This window comes from Diceros bicornis, chromosome 14 (genome assembly GCF_020826845.1).
Source record: "Diceros bicornis minor isolate mBicDic1 chromosome 14, mDicBic1.mat.cur, whole genome shotgun sequence".
Lineage (NCBI taxonomy): Eukaryota > Metazoa > Chordata > Mammalia > Perissodactyla > Rhinocerotidae > Diceros > Diceros bicornis.
Genome location: NC_080753.1, coordinates 36,829,910 through 36,851,691, shown reverse-complemented (window position 1 = coordinate 36,851,691; position 21,782 = coordinate 36,829,910). Strand labels below are relative to the sequence as shown.

The following is a 21,782-nucleotide window of genomic DNA, read 5'->3' as shown; positions in this document are numbered from 1 at the left end:
AGGCGATACAAACATTTTAACTATGTCAATTCTTTCAATCTGTTAACACAGAATATATTTCCATTTCTTTGTATTTTCTTCTATTTCTTTTAACAAAGTCTTATAGTTTTCAGTGTACAGGTCTTTCACCTCATTGGTTAAATTTATTTCTAGGTATTTTAATATTTTTGTGGCAATGGTAAATAGGCCAATCAAGGGTGTGATATAAAGCAAAGTCTTGAGGAATATAACTTTGGCTCGATCCTACAAATGCCCTCTAGAGACAGTGAGGGTCATATCTCAGAGTTGCCCCAAATGGGGACCAAGGAAGCTGTAGTATTTATACTCCCATACCTGTCAGTTTTTTGTTAATGTTTATCCCCAGTGGAATGTAAATTCATAGGCATTTCTAGCCCTTTAACACACAGGAAATGAAGAAGCTCACTTTATGTCCAGAGTTTTTATTGAGGCTACATTACACAGATATGCTTGATTGAATCATTGGCCATGTAGCTGAACTCAATCTCCAGCCTCCCTCTTCTCTTAGAAGTCAGACTGATATCACCATAACTCAAAGCCCAAAACCTCTAATCACATGGTGTGTCTTTTTAACATAACCTGCCCCATCCTGAAGCTACGGGGCCTACCATGAGTCACCTTATGAGCATAATCACAGGTGTGATCCAACTGGCTCGTGAATAACAAGGACACTTCTGTCACTTGGGAAATTCCAAGAGTTTTAGAAGCTCTATGCCAGAGACCCAGACCAGAGAGTAGATACATTTTTTATTATATAGTAGGTACCTACTCTCATCCCTCCCTATCCTTTCTACCTCCTTTTAGTTCTCCATAGCACTTAATTACCCTTGCATGTGTACTTATGAATTTGTTTATTGTGTGTCCTTTATCATACTAAACTTTAAGTTTCATGAGATTGTGGAATTTGTTTTGCTCACTCCTGTGTTTCCTGCACCTATTAAACTGCCTGACATAATATACGCTTAATGACTATCTCTTAAATAAATGACTGGATGAATAAAAACTGAACAAATAATAATTATGCACAGGTGAGTGCAAAACATAGTTACAGGTGCTACAAGTTCCTGAGAAGAAAATAGAAATCAAGTAGACTATTCATTTATTACAATGAAAGGATGAAAGTCTTAATGGAAATCAGGTATAAGTCTCATTAGTCCCAGTGACACTGCTGGTAGTCTTTAAACAACTTCCTCCCAAATATTTTCTTCAGGGCCAACATCATTTCTTTATTCCTAAGAGTGTATATCAGTGGATTTAGCACTGGGGTGACTGCATTGTATATGATGGCCACCATCCGGTCCTGAATCATGGAGGTAGCTGAGGCAGGACGAATGTATGTGAAGCCCACAGGTCCATAGAAAAGACATACCACCATCAAATGGGAGGCACAAGTGGACAGACCCTTGTGGAGTATTCTGCAGGACTGATTCTTGAACAAAAGGAAGCCAATGATATAGATGTAGGAGAGAAGAGTCAGGAAGAAAGCTCCCATAGATATGCTGTCTGTGACAACAGAAAGAAGCCATTGATTGAGTAGTGTGTTACTACAGGCCAATTCCAAGAGGGGCTTGACGTCACAGAAGAAGTGATTGAGTTTTTGAAAGTGGCAAAAGTTCAGGCGTGCAGTCATGACAGAATGCGTCAGAGCATAAAAGAAGCTGGTGAGCCAGCCCACAGCTGCCAAGAGAGTACACATCTGGCGGTTCATGGTGAGAGTGTAGTGAAGTGGGTCGCAGACGGCAACAAAACGATCAAAGGCCATGATAGCCAGTAAGATGGACTCTGTGCTTCCCAGAAAGTGGAAGAAGTGCAGCTGAGTGATACAGCCTAGGAAAGATAGGGCCTTGTGAGTAGAGAGGAGGTTTATAAGCACCTTGGGCAATGTCACTGAAGAATAGCAAATGTCAAGACAAGCGAGGTTTCCCAGGAAATAATACATAGGGGAGTGCAGTTTGGATTCCAAAATAACAATCACTAAAATAGCTCCATTTCCAACCAAGTTTATCAGGTAAATGATTAAGAAAATCACAAAGAAGAAAGGCTGCTGCTCCTGAACGCTGGTCAGGTCAAGTAAAAGAAACTCATTCACTGTAGTGACATTATCCATTGCTTTGGGGAGTAAATGTAACAATAATAATGAGTTAATTTTTCTGAATTTTTAATTTTACACTATGGGAGTTAAGTAAAGCAAGTTTACTATTTGGAGGAACCTAGAGGTAAGCTACAATGTGAAGAATATTTAAGAGTGATAAAGTAAATTTACTTACAACAAAATTAAGGAAGACTGACATACCTGATAAACTCTGAATTGGTAAAATGACATTAGCCTAATAAGAGCAGCATACTACGAACAAATCAGCTACAGATAAAGGGTATTTTTTAAAGTAGGAAACATAAGACATGACCATAAACTCACATATGACATTAAAATTAGAGGTTAGATAAATTTAAAACATACAACCAAAGGGACTAAGTTCTTCAGCTTACGATTCTAGGTTCTGGCAGGAACACAGATGTAGCCTAGTGAGGATTTCCCCTCTTCTCCTAAGATGCATAAAAGCCAAAGGAGATTAACACATCCCTCCTGAAAACCTAAACCTTCAGTAAAATTAAGAGACATAAAACTCACAAACTTCAAATATTATATAAGTAGAAGGGATAACAAACAACATACTTAACATCAGTAGTCACAAGATTGCAGGATGGCAGTGGGGCCATGGGTGTACTTGAGAAACACTTGAAATAGTGAGAAGTCCTACCAGCAGGAGAACTTTGAAAACACTCTAAAATTTTTAGCCCCAGAAGGAGGCTGCCCCTCAGTTAGCGGGAATTTCTACAGGGGGAAAGAAATAGAATAAGGCACAGCATAATCACTGAGGGAGATAGACAGAAAAGTCATAGTAAATGTAAGAACAAAAAAATCCTTGTCGTTTGTAATGAAGAATAATCACCACTCTATCAACAGAAGAGGGAGCCCTTGAACCAAGGAATTAGAAAAACTACCTAATACACTCTCCTGACCCACTAACACTAAGATTCTCCTACTAATAATCAGAGTCCAATGTAAGCTCCCAATAAAATAGCTTCAAAAATTGACAAAAATAATGAAGAAATAGTCAAATCCACAATCATAACAAGAAGTTTTAACATATGTCTCTCTATACTTGATAGAAGAAGGAGCCAAAAAGTCAGGAAAGATATAAAAATCTGAACAACACAATTTAAAAATTTGATTAATATATGTATAGAATACTTAACCCATCAAGAAAAGAATTCACAGTCCCACAAAATACAAACTGAGAGAATTCTTCACTACACTAAAATATATATTAAAGGAAGTTCTTTTGGCAGAAAGAAAAGATCCTAAGCAGAAGAATGGAAATGCAAAAAGAAATGAAGCACGTGAGAATGGGTAAGTGTCTGTGTACATACAAGAAAAAATTGACTCTACAACGCTGAAAAATGACTATACAATGCAATGATGATTATGACTATGGCTTTTAAGACTATGCAAATACAATGCATGAACAGAAAAAAAATCAAGTAATTCATGTTATTTGCAAGTGCACATTGAACATTTACAAAATCAACCATAGGCTGAGTCTTAAAAAAAAAAAAAGCTTCAAAAATTTCAAAAGATTGAGACCTTCAAAGAATGTCCTTTGACTATGGTGGAATTAGAAAACAATAAGAAAGAGATATCTAGAAACTCACTAAACGCTTCTAGTTAAGCAATGCACACCTAAATAATTCGTGGACAAAAGAGAAATCGAAATAGAAATTAGAAAATATTTTTAACTAAGTAATAATGAAGATAAGACATATCAAAACTTTTGGTATGCAGCTAAATGAATAAAGAGAGAAAAAAATTGGCCTTAAATTCATATATTAGAAAAGAATAAATATTGAAAAACAATATCCTAAACTTTCTTTTCAAGAAGCTTAATGAGTGAATGAATGAATAAAACCATCAACTCAAACCTAAAGAAAGTAGAAGGAAGGAAATAATGAATATAATAACATGAATCATTGAAATAGAAAACCAAAGCTCAATAGAGAAAAGTCAATAAAGTCAAATTTAGTTATTTGAAAAGATTAGTGAAAGTGATAAACCCCAGCAAGACTGTTAGAGAACTCAGATTACTAATTTGAAAGGTAATATCACTACAGATATTACCAATGTCAGAAATTATAAGAGATCATGATCAACAACTTTATGTCAATGAATTTGATGATTTAGATGACAATTTAAATTATAAATTACTTCAAACCCAAAGCAAATTACAAAAACTGATAGTAAAAGAAAGAAACTTTGAATAGTTCTACATCTACATAGAAACTGGAGGTGTTATTTAAAATCTTCCCCAAAATAAAACACCAAGTCCAGATTTCATTGGTGAATTCTACCAAACAGTCAAGGAAGAAATAATAGCAGTTTACAGAAATTTTTCCGAAGAAAGAAAAAGTGAATACTTCTCAACTTCTTTTATAAGACTAGCATAACCTTCATACCAACACTTGAGAAAGGATTTACCAGAAAGGAAAACTGCAGACTGCTTTGTTTCATAAATATAGATGCAAAATCCATTTATTACTATCTCCTATGCCATTCTGTTTATGCAAGCCACCATCATTACTCATTTGGATTATTGGAATGAAGTTGTTTCTAGTTTTGTCCAACACCTATTTTCAAGATAGCATCCAGGATTAATCTGTTAAATATAAGCCTAAGGCTCTAAACTGTCTAATGGTTTCCATCTTAACCAGAGTAAAAATTCAAAGTCAATACAGTAACCTACAAGATCCTATGTAATAACATCTATTTACTTTCTGCATCTACTTCCGCTTACCCCTTGATTACTCAGCCACATTGACCTCCACACTCTTCCTAGAACGCACCAATTACACTCTCATGTCAAGGTCTGTGCACCAGCTCTCCACTTATCTGGAACACTGCTACACTTGGTAAACCCACATAACTAATTCCCACATGTCTTTCAGGTCTTTGCCCTAAAGCCACCCCTCAGTGTGGATTTCTCTGATTGCCCTACATTGAATTACAAAAAAAAGCAAACTGCCTCAACCTTTCCTGTTATGTTGTTATCAATAGCATTTATCTTAATCTGGTGTATTGGATTTTATTAAACATGTCTTTTTTCTTCAATGTAAATGTGCCTGGAACATTTTTTTGTGCTGTCTTTATATTTACTGAATTAACTAATGGATTGTTATTACCTATTCAGTGTTTGTCAGCTATGAAAACTACCCTCAAGAGGTCAGATTTGTCTTTTTTTAAACTCTCTAATCTACAGTCTATCTACAATATACCCCTTAATGTGATGCTAAACTGACAAAAGACTCCTTCACTTTTACCAGAGTACATGGCAACACAGAAAATGAACAATGAATATTTGTATATTAAGTAAATAATTTTTATCCATATAAATCCAGTTATTTTAGCAATTAATTTTTGTCATGGACTGCTCTCAACGACACTAGTGATTCTTAATAATTAACCAGCATCAATAAACAGTATTTAAAATTTAAGTAATTATATGATTCGTGAAAGGACACAAAAGTCTAGGAGCGGCATTCCATGGATATGGATATAGAAGAAATATTCTAAATGGAATTGTTGGTAGTGGAGGGAAGAGGATTAGTCTCAGGAATTATACATATAATTGAAAGACATTGTAAGTGGTGCATACTTCAAGGATTTCGGATATACTTATGTGAAAATACATAAGTAAATACTGTATACTACAGTTCTAAAAATTATTTTCCTTTGCCTGGGTAATAGCACCATTCTTCTTCCACTAAAAATAATACTACTGCACAGTTGTGTAAATATCTAACCCTAGATGCAATCTAACATATTGTCTAAGACTAGAACTGGAATAGGCTACCTTTATGAATACTAATTTTGATATGTAACACACTACGGATCTAATTCTTTTCTCTCTCTCTCACTTTCTTCTTTCTTTTATCTTTTCTCTGTCTCTTTGTAATATACACACAGACCACTAACAGACATACACACTCAGATATTTAATTGAAACATACAACCATACTTGATCACAAAGTCTACCTTGAAAGAAACAAGCACTAATAAAAAAAGCAAAAATATGTATACATAAAGAGATTAGGAAATTCAAAGTTTTACCAGCTAATGACTTATGCCATGAACTCACCTGTTGTTCCACTCTGTAATTTTCACAGCCTAAGTTGAAGAGTTTCACCAGTTACTCTCACTCACCTCTTCCAGTGATCTTAACCCCTTTCCATCAGAAAATTGTTTGTCTTAACTTAATATCAATTTTTCCTATTACTCTCAGCCAATTTGTCCTGCACTTCTCCCTGTGCATACCTTATAATTAATATAAATTTTTGTTCAAAATAAAATCCAAAAATCAAAGATCAGATGTGTTTGTTGTCTCCTTGGATAAAATTATTAGAGAAATTTCTGGCTGCTCAAAGCCTCTTATATCCATTTTTATTACAAACGGGTTATATCTAAATGTAAGATGAATCTCAGAAAATCTCATCTCTTATTCTGGCCAGAGAGCAAACAGAATAATTCCTGTTTAAATCTCTCCAGTGGTGTCTTGGGCATTAATATCTTGGGATTTTTCCCTCCAAAGACTTATTCTCTCCATATTTCTCTTCTCATAGGTATCAATTTATTCTCCACTTTGGTGTGCTTGTAAGGCCACTATATTGCTTTTTTAAAAAACAGTAATAAATTTTGGGCAGAGCCCTCTGTTGGTCCTGAGCAAAAAGGAGTGATGAGAATATAAAAAAAAGAGAAGACCCAGTTCCTATTCTTGAGAAGCCTAACATCTAGTAAATGCAAAAAATGATATCAATTAGAGCAATATAATGGAAGCTAAAAATGATTAGTTATAAACTGAGTTGTACGGATAAAGAAAGGGAGAGATTTGAGAAAATGATGATCAAACAAGGAAGAATCAACAGTACAGATGAATTTGTTTAACTTATACTTAAGGACTAAGTGTTTAGAGAGACTCTTGGCAGAAGCAACAGAATTAAGACTTTGAGTCTATGGAAATAATGCAAAAAATCTAAAGTCGTCATTTGTACTATTATGATAACACTCTTTCTAAATGTGAATAGAGAAATGATGTATTTCCTGGTTTCTATGTCAATTCATGAAAAACCAGTAAAATCAATTTTATAATTTATTAGGAACTTTATAATTTACTATTGCCAAAATTTTGTTTTCAAACTATCCTTGTTATTTCAGAGTAAAAGTCAAAGACTTTTCAGAATAATACAATTAATTGCAGGATCAGATTCAATAAAATGGTTTTCAGGAAATTGTTTTTTAGACAATTTGTTTTTGACAATTAGCTTATTCCCCTTCAAAATCCCATATGAGTGGGAGTTTTGCTGCTAACATAGCCAAGTAAACACCTAACAGAACCACCTACGTGTAGAGGGATTGAACGCAAAATCAAACAAAAACTGAACATTCTAGACAATGATCTAAAAGCAGGCAGATTTAGGGGGAGTCAAAGATTAGAAAAAAAAAGCGGGGGGGAACTGGATGGCTTTCCAGTTTTTATGGCTCCTAATAAGAGAGGAAACTATTGACACTGCATACTGACTAAAACTTGATAGAAAACTCACAAACTTTCTCGCATGGAGAATAAAAGGATAGAGTTTAAGGCAATATCAATTAGGAGAGAAGTCAAGATGGCGGTGTAAGCAGACTCTGAACTCACCACCTCCCGCGGACACAGCCAATTTACAACTATTCATGGAAAAATTACCACTGAGACAGAACTGAAAGCTGGATAAGAGGACCTCCTGCAACAAAAGACAATCCTAATTGAGGTGGAAGAGGCAGAAACTCCCTTCTGGAAAGAAAAAACGCCGCTTTCATGAGCCGCGAACTTCACAGCCGCCCAGGAGCAGCCCACAGGTCCGCAGCCCTCCCTGGAGGAGTGGGGCCCTGAGCCGAGGAGCACCCCTGCTCTGGGCATTTTGTGGACCCAACACAATCAAGAGGAGTGGCATAATATCTGACTTTGCCTGCTACTAAAACACTGGGGAGTAACCCCAGAAAACCTGGTTCACAAAGAAATTAAAATGGGCTCTTAAAGGGCCCACGCACAAACTCACCTGTTTCAGAAACCAACTGAAAATCAGCAGAAAGAAAGGTACACAGTACTTTGGTGAAAAAAGACTCACATGATAGGCCCTGAGTGCATCTCGGTGAGAAGTGAAACCTCTCCAGGGACTGGGACATTGGTAGCAGCCACTGTTGTGGCCTGGTGTGGGCGTGCTGACACAGATGCCATTGGAGTTCTCCCTCAGGCCTGCTAGCCCAGGTCTGCCCCACCCGCTAGAGCACCGATTTAATCAAGCTCAGCCAGGGCAGGCAGCCCACCCTAGAGACTGGTCCTACCCAACAACTGTCCTCAGGCAACTTGTGGGCCTGCATAGATTGGTGACTGGATTCTCTGCAGCCTAGCAACTGAGCCAACTTCAGTGGGGCAGGGCGTGCACAAGGAGCGGGTGGAGAGTGTAGGGCAGTGGTGGAGTGTGTGGGGATCCTGCCGTGGAGAGACTGGGTCCACTTCAGGAGGTCGGGGCATGCACACAGGGCAGGACTGTGTTCACTGTGTGTGGGGACCTGTGGATGGCAGGGCTTTCCAGCTTCAGAAGACTTGTGCTTCTCAAAGACCCACATAGGGGGTTTGCCCCACCTTCCAAAGCCTGAAACTATTGGGTGCTCCTGTGCCTGAGGCCAGCCCCACCCAGCTGCAATCCTCAGAGAGCTGACAAGAGACCTAAAGGCGGGAGCCTTACAGCAATTGTAAGGCCCGGAGCCTAATAACCTGCCATGCTGGGGGCCTGCTCACTTAAAAGAAATACTGCAACACAAATGTGCTATTAGAACTTGCAGCCAACTGTGCTGGGGCTCCCCACACCTGATAAAGAGACTGAAGGGCCCACAACAACTACAAGCAGCTGAGCATTACAACAGTTTGCCAGGAGCATAACTCAGCCTGCCTGAGAGCCTACAGGGAGAGCAAACAGGCCACAACAGACGGGCCACATAGCCCACATAGGGGTCACCCCTGGAACATTGAGAACTGAGGGAAGCACACTGCAAGCCTCCTAAGGCATCACTTACATAAGTTCACCTATCCAAGAGCAGGGGACGTAGTTGACCTACATAATACATAGACACAAGCACAGGGAAAGAGACAAAATGAGGAGGCAAAAAATACATTCCAAGTAAGGGAACAGGACAAAACCATAGAAAAGGAACTAAGTGAAACAGAAATGAGCAACCTACCCAACAGAGAGTTCAAACAAAGAGTGTTAAAGATGCTCACTGATCTGGGGAGTAGAATAGATGAACTCAGTGAGAACGTCAACAAAGAAATGGAAGATATAAAAAAGAACCAAACAGAAATGAAGAATACAATACTGGAAATTAAAAATTCACTAGAGGGACTCAAAAGCAGAGTAGAGGATACAGAAGAACGGATCTGTGAGCTGGACAAAAGACTAGAAGAAATTACCCGAGGTGAACAGGTAAAAGAGAAAAGAATTAAAAAGACTGAAGGCAGTCTAAGGGACCTCTGGGACAACATCAAGTGCACTAACATCCGTGTTATAGGTGTCCCGGAAGGAGAAGAGCGAGACAAGGGGTCAGAGAATCTATTTCAAGAAATAATAGATGAAAACTTCCTTAACCTAAGGAAGGAAACAGACATCCAGGTACAGGAAGCACAGAGAGCCCCAAACAAGATAAACCCAAAGAGGCCCACACCAAGACACATCATAATCAAAATGTCCAGAATTAAAGATAAAGAGAGAATCCTAAAAGCCGCAAGAGAATGTCAAGTTACGTACAAAGGAAACCCCATAAGGCTATCAGCTGACTTCTCAGCAGAAACCTTACAGGCTAGAAGAGAATGGCACGATATATTTAAAGTGATAAAAGGAAAAAACTTACAGCCAAGAATACTCTACCCAGCAAGGTTATCATTCAAAATGGAAAGAGAGATCAAAAAACTCCCAGAGAAGCAAAAATTAAAGGAGATTGTCACCAAGAAACCAGTGCTACAAGAAATGTTAAAGGGACTGATTTAAGGGGAAAAAAGAAGACCGCAAATAGGAAAAATTATCTATTTCCATGATAAGAGGGTAAGGGATACAAATGCACACAAAAGAGTTTAGATATGATATCAAAAACATAAAATGAGGGAGGAGGAGATTTAAAGAGTAGAGTTTTCAGACAGAGGTCAAACTAAAGAGACCATGAATTCTGTATAGAAGGTGAAAGGAACAGAGAAGGACTACTAAAACACTGAGAAAAAAAAAGTTAAAAAATGGCAGTAAGTAAATGCTTATCAATAGCTACTTTAACGTCAATGGACTAAATGCTCCAATTAATAGGCATAGGGTGGCTGATTGGATAAAACAACAAGACCCATACATATGCTGCATACAAGAGACACACTTCAGACCTAAAGACACTCACAAACTGAAAGTGAAGGGATGAAAAAAGATACTCCACGCAAATGGCAATGAAAAGAAAGCTGGGGTAGCAGTACTCATATCAGACAAAATAGACTTTAAAACAAAAACTGTAAAAAGAGACAAAGAAGAGCATTACATAATGATCAAGGGAACAATCCAACAAGAGGATATAACACTTGTAAATGTCTACGCATCCAATGTAGGTGCACATAAATATATAAAGCAATTATTAACAGACGTAAAAAGAGAAATAGACAGTAACACAATAATAGTAGGGGAGTTTAACACTCCACTTACACCAATAGATAGATCATCCAAACAGAAGATCAATAAGGAAACATTGGCCTTAAATGACACAATAGAACAGACGGACCTAATAGATATATACAGAGCATTCCATCCAAAAACCGAAGAATACACGTTCTTTTCAAATGCACATAGAACATTCTCCAGGATTGATCACATATTAGGCCACAAAACAAGTCTCCATAAATTTAAGAAGATAGAAATAATACCAAGCATCTTTTCTGACCACAACGGTATGAAACTAGAAATCAATTATAGACAGAAAATCAGAAAAGCCACAAATACGTGGAGATTAAACAAAATGCTACTGAACAACGACTGGGTCAACGGAGAAATGAAAGAAGAAATCAAAAAATACCTGGAGACAAATGAAATTGAAAATATCACATGCCAAAATTTATGGGATACAGCAAAAGCAGTTCAAAGAGGGTAGTTTATAGCAATACAGGCCTATCTCAATAAACAAGAAAAATCTCAAATAAACAATCTAACAATACATCTAAAGGAACTAGAAAAAGAAGAACAAACAAAGCCCAAAATCAGTAGAAGAAGGGAAATAATAAAAATCAGAGCAGAAATAAATGAGATAGAGACCAAAAAAAAATAGAAAAAATTAATAAAACCAAGAGCTGGTTCTTTGAAAAGATAAACAAACCTTTAGCTAGACTCACCAACAAAATCGAGAGAAGGCACAAATAAGTAAAATCAGAAATGAAAGAGGAGAAATTACAACAGACACCTCAGAAATACAGAAGATTATAAGAGACTACTATGAAAAGCTATATGCCAACAAATTTGACAATCTGGAAGAAATGGATAAATTCTTAGAATCATACAACCTTCCAAAACTGGATCAAGGAGAAGTAGAGAATTTGAATAGACCAATCACCAGTAGGGACATTGAAATATAAATCACAAACCTCCCCAAAAATAAAAGTACAGGACCAGATGGCTTCCCTGGTGAATTCTAACAAACATTCAAAGAAGACTTAATACCTATCCTTCTCAAACTCTTCTAAAAAAATTGAGGAGGGGGGGAAAGCTTCCTAACTCATTCTACAAAGCCAACATTACCCTGATACCAAAACCAGACAAGGACAACACAAAAAAAGAAAATTACAGGCCAATATCACTGATGAACATTGATGCAAAAATCCTGAACAAAATACTAGCAAATTGCATACAACACTATGTTAAAAAGATGATACACCATGATCAAGTCAGATTTATTCCAGGTATGCAGAGATGGTTCATCATTCGCAAATCAATCAATTTAATACACCACATTAGTAAAATGAAGAATAAAAATCACATGATCATCTCAATAGATGCGGAGAAAGCATTGGACAAGATACAGCATACATTTATGATAAAAATTCTGAATAAAGTGGGTATAGAAGGAAAGTACCTCAACTTAATAAAGGCCATATATGAAAAACCCACAGCTAATATCATCCTCAATGGTGAAAAAATGAAAGCTATCCCTCCAAGAACAGGAACCAGTCAAGGATGCCCACTGTCACCACTCCTATGTAACAAAGTACTAGAAGACCTAGCCAGAGCAATCAGGCAAGAAAAAGAAATAAAATGGATCCAGATAGGAAAGGAAGAAGTGAAACTGTCACTATTTGCAGATGACATGATTTTATATATAGAAAACCCTAAAGAATCATCCAAAAAACTTTTAGAAATAATAAACGAATACGGTAAAGTTGCAGGATGTAAAATCAACATACAAATATCAGTTGCATTTCTATACACTAACAACAAAGTAGCAGAAAGAGAAATTAAGGATACCATCCCATTACAATTGCAACAAAAAGAATAAAATACCTAGGAATAAACTTAACCAAAGAGGTGACATATCTGTACACCGAAAACTATAAACCATTGATGAAATAAATTGAGGAAGACACAAAGAAATGGAAAGATATTCCGTGCTCTTGGATTGGAAGAATTAACATAGTTAAGATGTCCATACTTCCTAAAGCCATCTATAGATTCAATGCAATCCCTATCAAAGTTCCAGCAACATTTTTCACAGAAATAGAACAAAGAATCCTAAAATTTATATGGAACAACAAAAGACCCCGAATACCTAAAGTAATCATGAGAAAAAAGAACAAACCTGGAGGTATCACACTCCTTGATTTCAAAATATACTACAAAGCTATAGTAACCAAAACAGCATGGTACTGGCACAAAAACAGACACACAGATCAATGGAACAGAATCGAAACCCCAGAAATAAACCCACACATGTATGGACAGCTAATCTTCAACAAAGGAGCCAAGAACATACAATGGAGAAAAGAAAGTCTCTTCAACAGATGGTGTTGGGAAAACTGGATAGCCACATGTAAAAAAATGAAAGTAGACCCTTATCTTACACCATACACAAAAATTAACTCAAAATGGATTAAAGACATGAAAGTAAGACCTGAAACTATGCAACTTCTAGAAGAAAACATAGGCAGTACGCTCTTCGACATCAGTCTTAGCAACATATTTTCAAGCACCATGTCTGCCCTGGCAAGAGAAACAATAGAAAATATAAACAAATGGGACTACATCAAACTACAAAGCTTCTGCACAGCAAAGGAAACCACCAACAAAATGAAAAGACAATCTAACCATTGGGAGAAGATATTTGCAAACCATACATCTGATAAGGGGTTAATCTCCAAATTATATAAAGAACTCATGCATCTCAACAACAAAAAAACTAACAACCCAATTAAAAAATTGGCAAAAGACCTGAACCGACATTTCTCTGAAGAAGATATAGAGATGGCCAACAGTCACATGAAGAGATGTTCAAAATCATTAACTATCAGGGAAATGCAAATCAAAACTACAATGAGATATCACCTCATGCCCGTCAGAATAGCTATAATTATCAAGACAGGAAACAAATGTGTTGGAGAGGATGTGGAGAGAAGGGAACTCTCACACTCTGCTGGTGGGAGTGCAAACTGGTGCAGCCACTAGGGAAAACAGCATGGAGATTCCTCAAAAAATTAAGGATAGAACTACCATATGATCCAGCTATTCCACTGCTGGGTATTTATCCAAAGAACTTGAAAACACCAATGCATAAAGATACGTGCACCCCTGTGTTCATTGCAGCATTATTCACAATAGCCAAGACTTGGAAGCAACCTAAGTGCCCATCAAGGGACGAATGTATAAAGAAGATGTGGTATATACACACGATGGAATACTACTCAGCCATAAGAAATGATGAAATCCAGCCATTTGTGACAACATGGATGGACATTGAGGGTATCATGCAAAGTGAAATAAATCAGAGGGAGAAGGTCAAATACCGTATGATTTCCCTCATCAAGTAGTAGGTAATAACAACAAGAAACAAACACATAGACACAGCGATTGGATTGGTCATTACCTGAGGGGAAGGGGAAAGGAGGAGGGCGAAAGGGATAATTCGGCACAAGTGTGTGGTGATGGGTTGTAGTTAGTATTTGGGTGGTGAACATGATGTCATCTATGCAGAAATAGAAGTATAATGATGTACACCTGAAATTTATACAATGTTATAAACCAATGTTACTGCAATAAACAAAAAATTAAAAAAAAAAGACAATATCAATTATAGGACATCAAGAGAGAAATCTAGTATATAAGAGCGTCAGAAAGAGGAAACTCTAATTCTTTGGATAATTCTACCCAAAGTCCTGACTGACATATGAACCACATGTGGAAGGGAGTTACTATAAGTAGCTCAGCTTATAATAAAAGAACTGAAATGAGATTGAAGTCCCACCCAAGAAATGAAGTTTGCAGTTGGAGTCCCACGAAATTAATCACTGGCTAATGCTAAAATATAAACATGCTTACTAAAGTATAACAGAATCCAAAGTCTCCATAACGTAACATTCACGATGCCCACAGTACAATTTAAAATTATATTACATAGAAAACCAGGAAAATATGATTCATTTTCAAAAGAAAAATTATGAGCTGAAATCAACTCAAGGTAACTCGGTGGAATTTGCAGACAATGATTAAGTCAGCTATTTTAGATATGCCCAGTGAGGTAAATGAAAATATGCTTGTCAAAAAACTCAGAGCTAGTAAAACTCAGCAGAGAAACACAAGCTATTTTTAAAAAGGAAATTCTAGTAATGAAAATAACAATGTCTACAGTTGAAAAAATTGGATGGACTTAGTAGAATTGAGATGACAGAGGTACGAATAAGAGAACATTGAAGATAGATAAATATAAATTATCTAATCTGAAGAAAGGACAAAAAAGAACTAAAAAGATGAATAGAGTCAGGAACCTAAGAGGATGATATCAAAACTCTTAGTAGATATATAATTGGAACACCAAAAGAAAAATAGAGAGAGGATGAGGCAGAAGAAAATATTTGAAACAATAACGGCTAAACATTTCTGAAAGTTCACAGAAAACAAAAATTTACAGATTCAAAAAGGTAGCAAATCCAAAGCATGACAAATATAAGGAAAAGCACATTCATTTATCTTAGCCAAAATGCTGAAACAAGGGATAAAGAAAAAACATTGAGGAAAACTTGAGAAAATAGCATAATACATACAAGGTAAGAATGGTTTAAATAACTGATGCCCTGGCATCACAAAATATGGAGACTAGAACACAATGGAATTTCAATTTTTAAATGTTGAAAGAAAAAATTGTGAACTCAGAATTCTTTATCCAGTCAAAATATTCTTCAAGAATAAAGGTGAAATAGAAACATTTTCAATCAAAAGAAAATTAATAGAATCTGTCACCAAAAGAACTGCAATAAAGGAAATGCTGAAGGATGTACTTCAAGCTAAGTGGACATATTACCAGATAGAAACTCAAACTTCTAGGAAGAAATGAAGGGCAACAGAAATAGTAAGTATGAGGTAAATATAAAACACTATTTTTCTGTGAAAAGTTGAAACCTTTTCTCTACGATTAAGAACAAGGCAAAAAATGCTCACTCTCCACTTCTATTTCACATAGTACTAGAAGGTATAGCCAGAGTACTTAGGAAAGCAAAAGAAATCAAAGGCATCCGAATCATAAGGAAGACATAAAATTGTCTCTTTGCAAATGGCATGATCATATATATTTTTATATATATATATATAAAACCCTACGGTGCCACCAAAAAAACTCTTAGAACTAATAAATGAGTTCAATAAATCAACATACAAAAATCAATTGTGTTTATATAAGCTAACAAGGAACTATCTGAAAAAGAAATTGAGAAAACCATCCCATTTATAGCACCATAAAAAAATAAAACATATAGGAATAAATTTAACCAAGGAGATGAAAGATATGTACATTTAAAACTATAAGATATTGAGGAAAGAAATTATAAAAGACACAAATAAACGGAAAGATAGCCTGTGTTCATGGTTTGGAAGAATTAATAATATTAAAATGTCCATACTACCCAAAGTGATCTACAAAGTCATAGAAGAACTCATAGAAGAAGCGAGTAGAATGATGGTTACCAGGGGCTAGGTGGAGGGGGGAAATGGGAAGGTGATGGTCAAAGGTTACAAAGTTTTAGTTATATAAGATTAATAAGTTCTGGAAATTTACAGCATAGTGCCTATAACTAGCAATATTGTATTTTATACTTAAAATTTGTTAAGAGGGTAAATCTTATGTTAAGTGTTCTTATTACACAACAAAAAATAATAATAAAGGAGGAGGAAGGAAACTTTGGGAGATGATGGATATGTCTAGACTTTGATGGCAATGATGAATTCATAGGTGTATACTTACCCCCAAATTCATCAAGTTATATACGTTAAATATATACCTCTTTTTACATGTTAATCAAACCTCAATAAAGTGATTTTTTAAAAACTGTTTTTCCACTTAATTCTTTAAAATACATAATACATTTTAATGAAAAAATAGTAGTGTTAGTTTTTAGGATTTAAAATGTATGTAGATGCAATACATAAAACAACTATAACAAAAAAGATTAAGGGGTGATGGACTTAAAGGAAAAATGTAAGCTTTCTACATTGTATATTGAAACATTACAAAATTAACTCTAAGGAGATGTGTAAAGGTAGAGACGTCTATTGTAGTCTTACACAAAATTTGTTGTATCTTCTCCTAGTTTACATTTTGAATGGCATTTTAACTGAAATTGTGTTTTTATTTTATTTCCCAATATTTCATAGCAAGTGTATAGAAATACATTTAGATTTTGTATATTGACTGTATTCTACAATCTTGCTATGTTCACTTATTAGTTATCACTTTTTGTTGTTATTGTTGATTTATTATGATTTTTCTACATACACAATTGTAATACCTGTGAATAAATACAATTTACTTGTTTTTCCATCTGTGTGTTTCATTTCTTTTTCTTGCCTTGTTTCACTGGCTAGAACTTCCATACAATGTTGAATAGAATTTGTGGGAGTGGATATTTTTTTTACTTTTTCCTAGAGCCAACTACAACTAGATCCAACAGCTCTTGCTGTGGTCAAAAGCCATTGATGGGATGATGCTGACAAAAACAATGTCAAACAGAAACGAAGGAGTCCTCTGTCAGTTTTCCTGCCTTCCTGTCTCCCTCCAGTGTCCTCTATTGGTGGAACATAGAAGTAAGCTAGCCTGCAAAGGAGACACAGTTTGCAGTATGTCAGCTCCAGTATCACAAACCAGAGTATGGAAGAGTGTGTTTCAACTGAGCCAATAGCTTAATAACTTTGCCCTTGCACAACTGCATACATACTGGAAAGGAAAGAATCAATAAAATGAGAAATGTTTTAATCCTATGGATGATGCTATTAATAGAAATGAAAAGTCAGCTGATTTTGAGGAACATATATAAGAATCTAAATATAAAAATTTTGTGGAAAAAAATGTCATAAGCATTTAGTTATGAGATTGGAGCATGAGAGATAAAGTAAAGGCTGGAGAATCTCAGTGTGTACAACATTAGCAATATTTGAAAGGTTTGATGGTCAAGCTAAGAACCTGGAATTAGGGAACAAAGTACACCAACCAAAGAAGCTAAAATATACCGGAGTAGTGAACAGAAGGTAGGACAAAAGAATTTTACTTCTGCCTAACCCTATTGAGCACCAGTCAAACAAGACTCCCTCCCATTAAGTACGTTTCATTCATTTATTAAAAAAACATATTTTAAGGTCCATAAATGGGCTTAACATGCCAATCATGATATGCAGAATGCAAATATCATAATCTTTCTATTTAGTAGAAGTTTAAGGTTTTAGTTTAGGAGACAAGACAGGTACACAAAAATACTAATTTACAAAACACAGTGCTACATGCCATGATACTCTGGTATATGCATTAATTAATTGATTGATTGATTCAAACACGTTTATAGAGTCTCTATTATATATCAGACACTGTTCTAAGCACTGGGAATATAGCAGTGAACAAGTTAACGAAGATTTTTGCCTTAATGTAGTTTATATTCTAGTAAGAAAAACAATATAAAAATAAACAAATGAATAAATGATACGATTAAAGACACTGATAAGTGCTATGGAGGAAATAAATATGGAGATGTTGCAGAAAGTAACTGGAGAGAGGAGCATGCTACTTTAGATTGAATTGTCTAGGAAATCTTCTCTTAAGAGTGGGGATAAATGAATTCAGAGAAAAGAACCTTTCTAGTTAGAATAATGGAGGATGCTTCGTGGAGATGGCAGAATTTTAGGTTGATTACTCCAGAAGTGGTGCAGGCTCTATTAGATCAGGTTAGAACAGAAACACTAAAAGCCATTAAGATACTAGAAAAGTAATCTAAAATTGAAATAAGAGGGGCCGACCCCATGGGTTAGCGGTTAAGTGCGCGTGCTCTGCTACTGCCAGCCCGGGTTCGGGTGCGCACCGATGCACCGCTTCTCCGGCCATGCTGAGGCCGTGTCCCACATACAGCAACTAGAAGGATGTGCAACTATGACATACAACTATCTACTGGGGCTTTGGGGAGAAAAAGGAGGAGGATTGGCAATAGATGTTAGCTCAGAGCTGGTCTTCCTCAGCAAAAAGAGGAGGATTAGCATGGATGTTAGCTCAGGGCTGATCTTCCTTACCAAAAAAAAAAAAAAAATGAAATAAGAGCTCAAGCTAGGATGGCTAAGTGAGAGTAAGAGTAATGAGATGACAATTCTGAGACAAATTGTGGAATTGTGCAGAAAGGCGCTATGGCAACATCAGTTCCATGTTTATCTTTTCAGTTAGTTCTTTTTTTTTTCTTTTGTCTTTCTTTGTCTCTCCTTTTCTTGGATGACTATAGGACTCTTATCCCTCTAGATCCTATTCCCTGTCCTTCATCTCTCTTACTCTCTTCTTTCCTGTTTCTTTTTTCTTCTCTCCCCTCCCCCTTTTGTCTAATTTGTTCATTTTACCTTTCACCGCTCCTATTTGTCTTCTTCTAAATCTCACTATTCTTTTTACCTGAAAATGACATAGAATTAAAAGTCATGTATCTGTCTTTTTTTATAAAAGTATGTTGTGTTCCCTGTGCTAAATTTAAATAGTGTGTGAACCGAATATTTTATATCTCTTAAAAATTTAAGATGTGTTCATTCTTCTGAATTTTATTGTTCATATAAGGCTGTTTTTTATAAAAATGTGTCCTATCTTGGACCGGCCCCATGGCATAGCGGTTAAGGGCACGAGCTGCGCTGCTGGCAGCCCGGGTTCGGATCCAGGGTGCGCACGGACACACCGCTTCTCCGGCCATGCTGAGGCCGCGTCCCACATACACCAACTAGAAGGATGTGCAGCTATGACATACAACTATCTACTGGGGCTTTGGGGGGAAAACAAATAAATAAATAAAATCTTTAAAAAAAAAAATGTGTCCTATCTTAAGAAGCACAGAAGCATCAGAACAAGTAAAGTGGAGTTATTTGTAGAAGACTCCTCAAAGAAGATGGATATATTTCACATATTTAAAGAGGTGAAGAATATAAACAAGAGTAGAGACTCCAAATGAAGATAAATCAGACTTTGTTCTACACACATCTAGCAAAAAATCTGAAATGTCCTCAAAGCTGAAATTAAGAGAACTATTTCATCATGATTTACACATTTCTATGAAAGCCCATATTCCTCAGGCAAAATGTGGAATTTAGGATGTTTATTATAGTTATGTCCAAAATTGAGACGAACTGATCATTTTATGGAAACTAAATTAAGGCAGCATAACATAAGTATTATTTGGTCATTATCAATAGAAAAACTTATTGACAGTGTACAAAAACAAGGAGAAGGATTTCTGAATTCCTTTGGAGAAAATGTTTCAAGATTTTGAAAGTACAGTAAATGTAAGAAGGAAGATGACAAAGGAAGACAACTTTTAGAGAAATGTTACAAGAAACAGAAGCACAAGCCAATGGATAGTTTACCATAAGACAAAAGCAAATTTTAAGAACCGTAGATTAACTGAAGAATATATTTGACATGGCTGTTAAATAACCAAAAATCATGCAACATATAGAGACAAATATATCATATATTCAATTATGCTTATAAGCTTCAAATTAACTTTTTAAACTTTTTTAGAAATAGTTTTGAACATACAGAAGTGTTTCAAGAATGAGTACAAAAACCATCCACTAACTCTTTACCTAGATTCATCTATTTTTACCATTTTGCCCCATTTGTTTTATCATTGATACAAACTTTTAATTCTTAGAGTTTTATTAATAATGTTAGCGAGAAGTAACCAGATTGCATCAGTAAGACAGAAAATTTTCTGACATTATCATTATAGAAAAATAAACCCTACATTTCAAGGGAAATGAAATTTGAAGGCTGCTACTTTTCTCTCATAGCTCTCAGGGCCTTTCTGATATCCTTGTTTCTCAAAGTGTAAATTATGGGGTTTAGCATGGGAGTGACAATACTATACAGTACCGAGATCAGCCGGTCTTTTGCCAATGAGTAAGATGAGATGGGTCGTACATATGTGAAGATGGAGCTGCCATAATAGAGAAGGACAATGACCAGGTGGGAGGCACATGTAGAAAAGGCCTTTTGCCTCCCTTCTGAAGAGCGAATCCTCAAGATGGTAGAGATGATATAAAGGTAGGAAAGGATGATACCCAGGAAAGGCACCCATCCAATGAAGACCCCAATGAAGAGTAATACCAACTCATTGACAGAAGTGTCCCCACAAGACAAGATCAGCAAAGGGGGGATATCACAGAAGAAATAATTAATCTCATTGTTGCCACAGAAGGGCAGGCGGAATGTCAGTACTGTGTGCACCACTGAGTTGAGGAAACCACCAGTCCAGCATGAGGCTGCTAACTGGCCATATACAGCCTTGTTCATGATAACTGAATACCTTAGAGGTTTGCAGATTGCAATGTAACGATCATATGCCATTGCTGCCAGCAAAAGACACTCTACTCCCACAAAGAAAAGGAATGCCAAAAGTTGAGTTACGCAGCCCCCATAGGAAATGCTTTTCTTCTCTGATAGAAGATGAGCCATCATTTGGGGACATTGGTGGTGGTATAACAGATATCAAGAAAGGCCAAATTCCTCAGAAAAAAATACATAGGTATATACAGTCGGGTATCAGCCAATGTCGCCAAAATAATGAAGATGTTTCCTCCCAGGGTACAGAGATAGATCATAAGGAATATGCTGAAGATTAAAAATTGCAAATCATTTAGGTTGGAGAATCCTAAGATAATGAATTCAGACAGAGTTTGGTTTTTTCTTTCCATGATGTTTCCTCTTGGGAATTGAGAAAGGAGCAGTACAAATTGCAGTATTCATGTGCCACAACAGCAGTAATCTACAAAACAAGAAAAAATAGCTTTATAGATAAAATAATTATTATCTATATCAGGATAAACACTAGGGCATTTAGAATCCATGATAAATCATGGTGGTATGCAACAATAATCACATTAAAAAAAAACACATA

At 36.1% G+C, this 21,782-nt stretch overlaps 1 protein-coding gene and 1 pseudogene across 1 annotated transcript; both read right to left on the bottom strand.

Moving 5' to 3' along the window:
- Positions 1–1,168: 1,168 nt before the first annotated feature.
- Positions 1,169–2,125, bottom strand: LOC131413317 (olfactory receptor 12D3-like). The gene has a single exon (XM_058553884.1). The coding sequence runs from the start codon at positions 2,123–2,125 to the stop codon at positions 1,169–1,171; it is 957 nt and encodes a 318-aa protein (XP_058409867.1).
- An 18,508-nt stretch (positions 2,126–20,633) lies between these two features.
- Positions 20,634–21,579, bottom strand: LOC131413472 (olfactory receptor 5V1-like; annotated as a pseudogene).
- Between the last annotated feature and the right edge of the window lie 203 nt (positions 21,580–21,782).

What these genes read in the sequence shown, in the direction of transcription:
- LOC131413317 (XM_058553884.1), bottom strand. Translation starts at nt 2,125, where the DNA reads ATGGATAATGTCACTACAGTGAATGAGTTTCTTTTACTTGACCTGACC.